This window comes from Rhagoletis zephyria, unplaced genomic scaffold, assembly GCF_001687245.7.
Source record: "Rhagoletis zephyria isolate East Lansing unplaced genomic scaffold, Rhagoletis_zephyria_1.1 Rzeph_scaffold_04142, whole genome shotgun sequence".
Taxonomy (NCBI): domain Eukaryota; kingdom Metazoa; phylum Arthropoda; class Insecta; order Diptera; family Tephritidae; genus Rhagoletis; species Rhagoletis zephyria.
The window spans coordinates 1-12,794 of NW_016161225.1; the positions used below are offsets into that span (position 1 = coordinate 1).

The 12,794-nt window shown below is 34.8% G+C and overlaps 1 protein-coding gene across 5 annotated transcripts; it reads right to left on the reverse strand.

Annotated features, from left to right (window-relative positions):
- Positions 1 to 4,724: 4,724 nt before the first annotated feature.
- Positions 4,725 to 11,335, reverse strand: LOC108370312 (3 beta-hydroxysteroid dehydrogenase/Delta 5-->4-isomerase type 2). 5 transcript variants are annotated; one of them, XM_017625625.1, is made up of 5 exons: positions 11,281 to 11,335; positions 6,187 to 6,424; positions 5,672 to 6,118; positions 5,364 to 5,516; positions 4,725 to 5,289 (listed from the first exon to the last, which is right to left on the reverse strand). In XM_017625625.1, exons 2-5 carry the CDS (start codon positions 6,350 to 6,352, stop codon positions 4,850 to 4,852), a joined length of 1,206 nt encoding a protein of 401 aa, XP_017481114.1. In that variant the 5' UTR covers positions 6,353 to 6,424; positions 11,281 to 11,335; the 3' UTR covers positions 4,725 to 4,849. The 5 variants fall into 5 exon arrangements, with proteins under 5 accessions (XP_017481114.1, XP_017481117.1, XP_017481115.1 ...); XM_017625628.1 differs by having other exon boundaries at positions 6,187 to 6,373; positions 11,281 to 11,330; XM_017625626.1 differs by lacking the exon at positions 11,281 to 11,335 and adding an exon at positions 11,056 to 11,163 and having other exon boundaries at positions 6,187 to 6,373.
- Between the last annotated feature and the right edge of the window lie 1,459 nt (positions 11,336 to 12,794).

Sequence of the window (12,794 nt, forward strand, 5' to 3'; positions counted from 1 at the left end):
CAGCCAGAATTTAAGCGTTTGCGCTTTTCGTTTTTTATTCAGTTTTATACATATATTACATCGCATAGGACTTTCTCGTCTTGATTGGGTCTTGCAGCAACGCCCAGGCAGCGCTATTGCCAACTCAGCGACTACTTATAATATTTGGGGTATAGTAGGCACACACAGTAAGAATTTCTGCATTCTCAGGTCAAACATATTTTATGGATGAGTTAATTTTTAAACTTTTCGCCGCAGTGTTTTTTCTAAGTGGAAAAGAAGTTAGAATAAATCTTTGTGTAAGCAAAATATTTAATTCGGGCATATGCGAGTATAACACACTTTCAGGAGGAATATTTCTGTAGTGCATTTTAACCCATCGACGAACAAAGTAGAGGTGAAACTTTTGTAATTCAATATAAAATTACTTTTCTTCTATTTTTATTCGAATCAGCGCTGGAAAATTAAGTTTTCGAACTGTACCCAATTTGAGCGTAAAATGTACCTAAACAATTAACACGTAATACTTACGTGCATATATAACTATAAATATTAGGGTGCTTTGCCAAAAAAAAGTTGCGTTCTTTCCACCGCAATTATCAAGTTTTTTTATATTGTAAGACTCAATATTTCGGTATAATATTAAGATTCACGCGATATAGGCCGGTTTGGAGATAATACCTCCAAAAATGTCATTATGTGCCCTAATGTTTATGTTTGTATATAGGCACTTTCACTGTCAATCGCACTAAAGCCGTTTAATAGTAGGAAGAAAACATGCACCTACGACGCTATTGACACTTGTGGGATCCACACTTTACTCATATGTCTATGCAGAATGATGTTGAATAAATCTGCACAGAATATTCTCCAGAGTTTCATGTTGGTTTCCGTTTCCAAAAGTTTAGAAAATAAGTACCCAGCAAAGACGAGGAGGAATCTCACCACATCAGTCCTGTGCTTCACCAACAAATTTTGCGCTATTTCCTTAATCCAATGTGGAAGCAAGAATACCATAGGTTAGGTTAGGAAAGGTTAGGAGGGCGTGTGTGAAATATTCCATACTTTCACTCGGCGACGGAATAGTCCATTGTGAGTGCCCTCTTTAAGTGAGAGTCAGGAGGATTCACGTACCTATAATCGAGAGACTAGCTTCAAGTTATTATGCTACTGAACCAATTACTATCCCTAATGAAACCGAGAAGATCGAACAGTTCCATCTCCGCTATCTCGCCCAAACTGTTGAAGAAGCGTGAACCCAAGTGTTTGAGACGCTTCGACTGTAGACCTGAACATCGACACAGAAAGTAGTCAATTGGCTCTTTCTCATCCTCGTCATGGCAGCTTCTGCAGAGAGTACTTGTTGGTATTCGCCACCGTTGAAACATTTGTGCTATAGCACAGTGTCCTCTGATGATGCCGTAAAGGATTCTTGCCGCAGATCTATTGTGTTTCAGTATGTTCCTCGTCTTTTTTCTACTAAGGCGCTGCCATAATAATCTTGTGATCTCACAGTATTCCCGTTTGTCCCACACAAGTTATTAGTCGCGGCCACAGCGTATTCATCAATTTGTCTAATGTGATCACTAAACGGTAGCTATCCGCTTCTTGTATTGGCATATCTGACCCGCAACTAGCCATTTCATCAGTCGACTCATTCCCCTCGACTCATTGCTACGTCCGGGGACATTGATACGCCTCAGTGACGCCAGCGGGGTGTGACATTTACAAACAACTTTCGATTCCACTATTTTAGATCCTATTGCATTCAGTGATGCATGACTGTCGACAAAAATAGTGGCTTTATCTTCTGGAACTCTACTACTAGCCACCCTCTCTATAGAGTAGATCTCCGCTTGGAAGACACTGTAGTCGTTCGGTAGACAAAAGGACCAGTTTATCTGCAGGTCCGTCTAGTAGACACCGGCTCGCTCTGGTTCGATGTTCCAGCATCTTTGAACCATCATTTTAGATGGATATACCCCTCTGCTACTTGCAATCCTGCATCCCATTCTTCTATGGTCGGGAACCTAATGGGTTTTCAAACAGACGTAAAGTAATCAGTGCTGGCTTCTAGGTCAGTGATAGTCCCCATTGCTTTCCGAAGGTCCTATTGCACATGTAGTATGCTGCTGGAGATTTATTAACGCTCTTCTTTAAATCCTTTTTCCAATTCAACTTGGAGTCCAGAATGATTCCGAGGTATTTTGCCTCGGAGGAGAGTTTCAAAGTACTTTCCCCTCATTTCGGTAGATGAAATATGGGTACTCTTGTTTTCCTTGTAAACAACACTAATTCTGTTTGGAAAGGGTTAACCTCAAATCCATTCTGGTTGCCACATTTAGAGATATCACCTAGTGCACTCTCCATTAGGTAACTTATAGCTGAATTTGCCACTGTTGAGTATAGCTGAATGCCGTGCTCAGATAGTGACTTGCTTATCGCCTCCGTTCGGACATTACTGAAGGCCGCTTTCACATCCAGAAAGGCGGTAGGGGATTCCTTAAGATCTAGCGTTTTTTCAATAGTGAAAAAACTTCGACCACAGGAGCAGCGGATGTTTTATATGTACTTACATATGCACAATCAGCCTTTAAAGTTTTACACCTCACGTAAGGATTTTCATTGGTTTTGCGCCTGCATGCTCGTACATGTGTGTAAATAACCCTTAGTAGAAACTACATACTTAGGTCCGATATTGGGCCAAAAAACTTTTGGATATTGTAATCAATATTCACATCAGCACAGATACATAACTACTATTTAATTACAATAATAAATAATTTTAATTATGTAAATATACTTGTATAATAACACACAATTATATTGTTAAATCAGAACTGCAGATACAACAACTATACAAGGAAAAAATTCGCTGTTAATTTTGTCAAAAAGTTATTATTACTATTAAAATTAAAAAAAAAAAATAAGTAAGAAGCTTTGCAAAATCAACAAAGATATTTAAATTCGCGATTCGGAAAAAATCACACTCATGAGAAATACAAAGAGAATATACACATGCACACGAATGGTTATACAATATACATACATACATACATACATACGTACATATATACTACTATATAGTAAATGCATATTTATAATTTAAAAAATTGACTCATCATTGAAAGAAAAAAAGTTATTCAAAATCTCGTGGCATGCAAATTTGTAAAAACAAACAAAACAAAATTACCGCAAAAAGGTTCAACAGAAAAAGTAATATAAACAAGCGAATTTGTAAAATAATAAGTAACCAACAATATTTAGTATAAATTTACCAAACAAGAAGAGATTATAAAGAATATACATATGTACATATGTATGTACATATGTTTCGAAACGAAATTGGTTTTCTTTATAAACTCACACATACATATGTAGATGCATTCGTTTGTAGGTATTTTTATTTGAATCTCCTTTATAAAATCAAAAATACTTAACTACAACAACTTACTGAAAAAGTGGAATTCGCGTTTCCTTTTCAATTTCATACCAAATGCTAATTATTTCGATCAGAGAGCAACCGAAACACCACAAAAGTCAATGAAGCAAAATAAGAATAATCGCCCCAAAATGAACATTGATGCATGTATAATGAGATTTTGATGGAAAGTTGGTAGTTTAGAAGGTTGGGAATAGCAAAAAGCCCCACACACAATACCAATATGCATACATATTTACATAAAAAATACAAATATGAAGGAAAACAACTGAATTCGAAAAAATATGAATTTTGGAAATAAGTAAATAAAATTAATTGCAAATAAATTGTGTTAAAATGATAGGAAAAATGGTCAATGTGTATAAGCAGCAACAGCAACAAAATATATAAACACAACATAAAGATAAATGGGAGGAAAAGGATACAGTAAAATGAATGTAAGCATAATCTAAGGAAAAATAATATTATTAATGAACAATTATTGGATGATTGCGATTTTAAAACAAAATAAAATATAACAGAAATACACAAAGAAAAATCGAAATTAAAGTTAAAAGAGAACTCTAGATATAAGCAATTAACAATTCTATGAAGTACATATATAAATGAATGATTTAAATTAATACATGAATCCATAAAAGAATTACCACAATAAAGCCATGAACATTGTTCAAGGAAATACATTTGACAAATAATTGTTTTTCTTTCTAAACGGCACTGCAGACTGAGGAGATTTCGTAAGTACAAGGATTCCAGAAATTATGCCAGTATATTACTAAAACTGATTCAATAGAATACCTCTGAGTTTTTGTGTTTGAATTCGGTTAATACTTTCAGCTTTAAGGCTCAAAGCTCAGTTATGCAAGACTTAGACTTGACTTGACTTGAAAACCCAAAAAAAAACTTCACTTAGAAACTTTGATTAGATTAGATTAGATTTTTGATTTCTATGTTGAATTTCTAAGTGCAACCAGAGCCGTGAGAGAATCATGCTGCCATTCAATTTTTCAATAAAATACCTACAAATATGCCACGGAAATATAGTTTTTTGTATAAATGTAACTTATCTGGCAATTGAAAAACAAACTTTTCAATAAATACAGAAAATTAAATAAAAACAATCACAATTTGATACGCGTAAATACATTTATTTTAAGCAGAATTCGGAGACGATTTCGAAATTTCTCGGGTGGCGTTTTGTAACTAAGGCTCTTCGACGTCGAACTTTCTTCTGAGCTTGAAACGCGCTATATAATAAAATAGTAACCGATCAGATCTAGCTACATTTACGGACTACTTTGCCCTTTATATTTAGTTCATATGCAACAATTTTATTTAACAAAATTTAACTAACCTACGGCAAGATAACAAAATGCTCGAAAATCATATACAATTACACATATTTAGTTTTTGTAGTGTTTTAACTCTCTATTTTCTCCGCTTTTCGGCTGAATGCTTTTCCCACCACTGCGCATACCAACGCGCACTTTGCTGCGCAGCTTCTTCCGGTTCAATTAACGGCACATAGTCCATATGTATAGAGGCGCGCAAACGATTAAAAAACAATACTGAAGCTGTGAAGGACCCAATTGCGCGAAGAGAATGTTTTAGTTTAAATTTCGTAACTGGGTAAAGCAGCTGTATGAAAAGCTCTGCGAGAAAGGACAAAATGAAGAAAAGAAAATGAGGCAGGTACCAAAAGGTCAAATTGACCTTGAACTGTCCACCCAATAGTGCCATTTTTTGTATAAATCTTGTCACATCATTAATGGGCGTGTCATCGGTAATGAATACTGGCAGTCCGGCAATAGCTTTTGGTGTTGCTTTAAGCGTTTTATATGCACACAGATGTCCCCAAGCCACATTACCTGTATTGTAGAGCCGAAAGAAAGTGATTTATAAAATTCTACATTATAAAAATACTGATTCAAAAGTGTTTTACCCGCATAGACTAGTTGTTGTTTGCCACCCGCTCCAGCGATGCGCGGATAGCTAAAGCCGCGACCAGACAAATACTCAAAAACTTGCGGCACGAATTTCATATCGCCCTCGCCATAAGTAAGAGGCGGACGTATGGCCACAGTTTCCAAATAGTCTGAAAAATATACAGATGTGCAATTTTATTTATGTACGTAAATATATAAATCGTTTCATGTGAATGAGAAAATTTAAATATGTACATATATATTTATATACTTATAGGTAATTAACATTCTATAAAATCTGCTAATATATGTATGTAATTCGTACCTTTTTGATTACTAAGTAGCGCTCCATTTGAATTTAAAACAATTGTTTCCCCCCGCAATTTCGACGAAGTGTATCCTGGTATCAAAAACGATTTGTCAAAATCTGTTGTGTCCTGCGCATTAAAAGTGGGCGTCAGAGCCTTCGACTCCGTTTGGTTGATAACAATTGTGAAAGTGCTGTATCCTTTGAAGGGGACCAGACAAACCGACGCGCAGCTGGTATACACCAGCCTTTTCACATTGTGCTGCACACATAAATCGACAATCGCACTGGTTCCATTCACATTAACGCGATCTAGCTCTGCGAAATCTGGCGGGTATTCAATACTGACAAGTGCAGCACAATGAAAAACACAGTTTACATCTTTGAAAGCGTCCTGCACCGCAATCGACTTTTGTTCACAAAAATCTCCAACGAAAATTTTTAGTTCCTCAGCTTGAGGTATATCTGCATAATGTACATATATATGGGTATAAAACATATCAATAAAATAAAAAAGTATCCTTGTTGCTTACCAATTTTGTTTTCAAAAGGCAACATATCCAGCGAACGTATTTCTTTGATTCCCAAGTTTGATCGCTCGCGTAAAAGGTGTTTGAGCAAATGTTGCCCTATGAAACCGCTTCCTCCAGTGACTAAAACCACTTCACCACCAGCACTGTCCAGACTCGTTGATGCCATATTCGCCAAATTTTCGTAGTACTGTAACAGTTCAATTTTTAGATTCAAATTTGCTAATCAGATATAAAAGTGCTGAAATGGAGTGAAAGTAATACAAGTATTAAGGTCATATTAGTATGGAGACGTGCAGGAAAATATGTAAATGTTTAGAATCTAAACCGGAAGTCGGCAATTCGACCAAAAGTCAGAGCATTCCCCGATTAAAAATATCTTCACTGATTTCAGAAGTCCGGGACCATTTTAAATTCGAGCGCCATTTAGAGGTTGAAAAAGACACTTTCGAGAAAAAAGTGACTTACTTTTATCCTCAGAAGCCGAATATGTAGCAAAATTATGTATATACAGTTGCGAGTGAAATAATAGCAGTAAAATTCAAAATTATGTTGCTGGCAACTTTTATTCATTATTTATTGTTGTATCAGAAACGGCATGAATAACAGTTTCAAAGCTTGCATAAAGTTCACAAAAATTTATTTAAATAACTTAGGAAATACTCATCAAAATTTCGATTTTTTAAATAAGTTTCCTTAGAGAGATATCTAGTATTATTTTTGTCGAGGTCGTGTGCATTTTCTTCCATACAACGCATGAACCTAATTTATTATTGTATGGAAGAGAATGCGCACACAACAAAGTCTCAAAAATTAAAAAAAAAAAAAAAAATTTTAATTATAATAAAGTTTAAAGGCCTACAAAATACTCGAAATTATATAAATATACTCGAAATTTTTCCAAGAAATCTAATTTAAAAAATCGAAATTTCGATGAACACTTTTTAAGTTTAATTAATTCACTTACGGTCGAATGCAGAAGTCGGTAATACCACCAAAAAAAAAGAGCATCCCCAATTTGGTAGGTCAAATTATTGCGTTTTTTCAATACAAAAAAAAAACATATATCCCCATTTTAGAGAGGGTACACTGGCGGTCTAGGACACCCTGTATATGCATATGTGCAGTTAGATTTTTGCTATATTTTTGTCATATTTTCGAAAACGTGAATTGTAACTCCTCATATCGCTGAAGACTCGTTTAATCAAGATTTTAAAAAGTGATAGCTTGCGATGAGAGCCTTTGAATCGATTAGCGAAAATCAAATTGTTTTCGAGTTTGGAAATGATATCCACATATCTTATGCATTTCTTTTGGAGATTTGAATATAAGGAGGAGTGTTTTATAAAGGAAAATGTGAATGATCAAAACTGGCCTTACAACTTTTCAAAATTATCTCCAGGGGCATTAGAACTAGCTTTATACTAGAGGTCTGCAGCCGCTCGATGTTTGCTAAGTAAACTTCTCGACTCGTACAACTTTTATGAGACCAGGATTAAGTTGGTTACAATGAATCTTTTCTGCCGTACGACGGCTTGATGGGGCCAGAGCTCAATTCGAGGAGGAGATTGTTGTTCTTAAAGAGCGCTAAACTCTCGTTTTAGAAATGTTCAGGTTTCTTATTTGGCATAACAACCATTTGTCAGTTTAGGCCGAGACCAAAAAGCTGCTCTAATTTCCTCTCTCCAGTTGCTCAGCCCCAGTGCAGACAGATCTTTCTGCACTAGGTCCTTCCTAGAGTTCATCATTCTATCTTCTCCTATACGCGAACAGTGCCGTAGATCTTGCGCAAGAATGATAGAATACAAGATTGCGCCGATCGGAGAGGATTTTTGAGAATAACTTTTGTGTGACGTCACACTGGTGCAATTGCGAGAGAGAAATGCCAAAACGTGAGCAAGAATGGAAGAAGAAGAAAAAATGTTGCAAGGAAAACGTAAACAAGTTGCACCAGTGTGACGTCATGCAAACAGCGATTCTGTCAAATTCGTTAAGAGAGGAATAGCGGTCCGAGATCGGCGCAACCTTTGTATTCTCTCAATCGTGGATCTTGCGTAGGTTAGTTCTATTGAAAGCGCATAAAGCCTTCTAATATTTGTTCGAAAAACGGGCATGACGAGCGACTTGAAGAGCGCAATTTTAGTTCGTCGAGAGGGGGTTCCACTTTACAAGTGCCTACCGAGCCCAAAATAGCACCTGTTGCAAGAGCTATACTTCGATTGATCTTCAGGCTGACGTTTTTGGTAGTGTTTATGCTGGATCCTAGGCAGAAACGCGTTGACTCTTTTTTATGTTTCCAGCAGGTACCTAGTCTAGTCTTCATTCGCCGCTAGATCAATCTCATCAGCTTGTTTTTCTAAACTGAAAAATGGTGCGGCTACGTCCCTTTCTTTCAAACCGACGACGTTTCGGTTCACATATATCCGTAATTTATCCAAGAGTGGCGGAGATCCACCCAAGCGGAAATCCACTTTACCCAGTAGTGATAAAGCACCAAGAAGTCGACCTTTGTTTTTAATATTTACAATGTTTTTCAAACTAAAATTTTTGTGTTATCTTTTTATAATAATATGGTTCATGCATTTACCAGAACCATATAAATTTAGCTTTTAAACTTTGTACAGAATTTAGAAATTCAGGTGATTAATTTTTGGGTATGCAGTAACAAGCTTGTGAAATTTTAGTAAAATAAGTGCAAGTTTTGAACGACGACAAAATCGCATTGGTTTGTATTTTTTTTTTTTTGTTCACGGCGTTTTGGACTTTTTCCATATCAACAAGAATTTCTTTTGGAAGAAAATGCGCAAGACTGTTTGTTATTAAACAAATCGCGGGAAAATTTTCCAATAATGGGCCAGGCTTTGAAAAAAAAAATGAGGGGGTTTAGAGCGGCTTTTTGTGATTCTAAATCTGAAACCCCCCCTCCTCCGAAGGCTTATTGTTTTTAAGTAATTCGTTGTTAAAGTTGTAAAAAAAGTGCAATTTAACCTCACATTTTCTTTTGTACATCGAGTGAACTGAAATTGCGGTGCTGCCACAAATCACAAAAAATGTGTAAAAAAAAGTACTGAAAAGGGAATCAACGAAAACGTAAATAATAAAGTGGACATGTACATATATGATATAGCTTTTTTATTGGATATTTTCACTATATATGGAAGAATTGATAAAAATTTTGAAAATTTTCAAGATATATGGAAGTATTGGATTTTTTAGAAAAAAGCGCCGCAGGTGAAAAATTGTAATAAAAAATCGCGCGATTTTTTATTAAAAATTTTCAAGATATATGGAAGTATTGGATTTTTTAGAAAAAAGCGCCGATTTAAAAGAAACTCTTAAATATATGTGCATAAATAAGACCGTAAAATTAATATTTTCCTTTTAGCCTTCAATCCCGTAATGCATCACAAAGTGATTAGTGCAGTGTTTATAAAAAAATAATTGTGAAGCAGTGGGGAAATTTTAACAACGAATAACTTAAAAACTATTAGCATTTGTACACAAAATGTTGAGGATATCGGTCATTGAGCACCTCCTCAACACCCCCTGCGAATTTCATTAAAAAATTCGTAATACTTTGGGTGATATAGGAAATGGTCCATTATAGGAAATCTCAGCCCAAATCGCTAAGATTGATAAAAAGATTGTTTAAATATCAGCGTGAATATTCTTCTGTTTATGTATATTCTTCTGTGCTTTATGAATAAAAACTAAGCAATTGTTTTTTTTTTAATTTCCGACCTTTTTTTAATTTATTTGAATAAATCGAGAAATTTACTAAATTTTTATTCATAAAGCCCATGGCAATTGCTTTGGATAAATTGTTTTATCAAAAGCACATATTTTTACCGCCCTCGAATGGCTACTCTTCAGCCGAAGTATTTTGGACGAAGAAAATGTTGGTATTTTTTTAAAGATATATAACTTGAAATCCAGTTTCGGTTACGCGATTGCTCTCAAAAAAACATTATAGCGAATCATTTTTCTTTAATATTTATTTAGACCTGCAAAATATTTGTATTGCAATGGATCGCCTGAAGTAGCAGCAACACTTTAGTGAGTCATCCTAATGTTGTTATTTACATAAGCGCGTTAATAGTAACTAATAAAAACTTATTGGAAAATATTTTTGTTTTAGGTATAAACTTTACTTCCTAACCATTAGTGCTACATATATATGTAAGTACAAAAGATAAACATATGTACATACGTACTTTCATCCTTACTTTTATTTTATATGCACTTGAAATACATTCTAGACTTTTTGAAAAACTAAGGTCACATTCAACAACTCACAGGTAAGCTTTTAAATTTACCAAATCGTTTTCCGGCAAATATCATTGCTTGACGCTGTGCTCTATAGGTTTTCACGTAAAATTTTTTTTTATCAAAACTTGCTTTATTCGCCTCATAATATGTGTCGTCATATAGCCAAACTAACTTGGCCAGGGCCAAAAGTTTCAAAAGGCCGAAAGTGCATATAAACAAAATTCGTAAAATACACTCATTGCGCATACGTACGTACACATGCATTAAATTTCGCGGCTTTAGAAATACCAATATAGGTATGTATGTATGTATATATCTATGTACATAAATCCATCCATTTGTATGGATTGTTTGATGAAAATCACACTAAAACTGGTTTTTCTCACGTAGTCGAAAAAATTAATGACGCTGAATTGTTGCCTTTATTGTTACTTACTTAGTAATGAAATACACTAAGGGCTCATTATTAGCAAGTACATCTGATGTAATCACTCATTAAATCTGCTTGTTGCTATGAAGTAACACCTCAAATATCCATATTGTATATTCGTATACATATAGATATTAACTTAAAATATTTACATGTACTAAGTTAATTCGTACCTTTAAAACAGTCTTGATTTCTTCGTAGATTTTTTTTACTATTCCGCACGTTTGAGCTGCTTGAGTGGTTGTCTTCAACTGAACGGCAAAGCGCTGGAATTCAACGTCTAAGCTTGGCTATAAACAGAGAATAGGTCGGCCAGCTGACNTATCCATATTGTATATTCGTATACATATAGATATTAACTTAAAATATTTAAATTTACCTACTAAGTTAATTCGTACCTTTAAAACAGTCTTGATTTCTTCGTAGATTTTTTTACTATTCCGCACGTTTGAGCTGCTTGAGTGGTTGTCTTCAACTGAACGGCAAAGCGCAGGAATTCAACGTCTAAGCTTGGCTATAAACAGAGAATAGGTCGGCCAGCTGATTGCGTGTTGTTGTGTGACTACTTAGCTATTCTGGGTTATAGCCATGGCCCAGAGTGCTCGATAATAAATGTCGCGCTCAATCCATACTCTTTGTATTTAAATGAGCTGTTGATCTGGAGCAGCCAAAACCATTAAAATCTAAAAAGTGCTTGGCTCGCACGCTTATGTTGCTCTTGCTTCATTTGAAGAGAGATCAACTTGGCCGCATCCGTGTAAAGCTATCAAATGTTATCAATGTACAACGAACGCTTCATTGTCGCTTGCACTTTGAGAAATCCATGCTGCTTGTTTCATAATATTCATCCAAACAAATAATACTCTCCGACAGCATGGTGTATTTCTGAAAGTGGATACTGTGTTGGTAGCACTAGTCGACAAGAAGTTCGACCTGTGACAATTCGACCCGGAGACATTCTTAGGCAAACAATTAAACGAAATACATCGCTAGGTTAGTGTGAAAAGTGGCACAAAAGTCCACATTTACAAATTTCACAGGAGAGGCAAGAAATTTCGTACATATAGCCATTTTCTTCAAGTGTTTCGTAACACTTTGAATGCAATCCGATTTCAGTGCCTGATTGACGTAGCCAATTTGGCTTTCATCGAATATAAATGAGGGAAAATAAAATACGGACCTTAAACCTTTTCGAAAGGATGCATATTAATATCTCTTGCTTGTAATATAACAAAAAAATAATAATTAGTTTATATATTATAGTAGTTTATAAAAATGCAAGATTAAGGTTTTTAACAACTAAGAAATATATCAGTTGATCCCAAAAGATTCCGAATTTTAAAAGTCTTATTCCATTTTAGGCATTTATTTCTGACTAGGGTTGCCAGATTTTTATGCGTTTTTATTCAAAGCAAAATTATTATATGTTACTAACATTCATGTATATGTAAATAAAACTTAGTTCAAAAAAATATAGGTGTTATTCATTTTAACATAAGTGTACACATCAGTGTACACAGAAGCCAATAAATTATTTTATATATATATATAACATTTTTGAATAGCAATAATAAGATCATTTCCATCTTCAGGGTTTAAATAGTCAAAGAATTATATACATTTCGTTTTAATATTACTTTTAATATGCAGTTCACTTTAAAAAATTTTAATTAGAGGCCGGTTTCTCTCTTTGCGACAGGAAGCAAACTTTATGCTTAAGATCCTCTCAGGTTGCTTCGTTTGAGTGTATTATTGAAAAACCACTATTTAAGGACTTCATCTATATTTCCTCATGGCTAAAATTAATTTTTTCAACTGCGCAAAATCTTTGAAAGACTAGGAATTCGCTAAAAACCGTATCTATCTCTATGTATGTCTTGTATGCAAAACTCTCTACAATGTCAGTAAATAG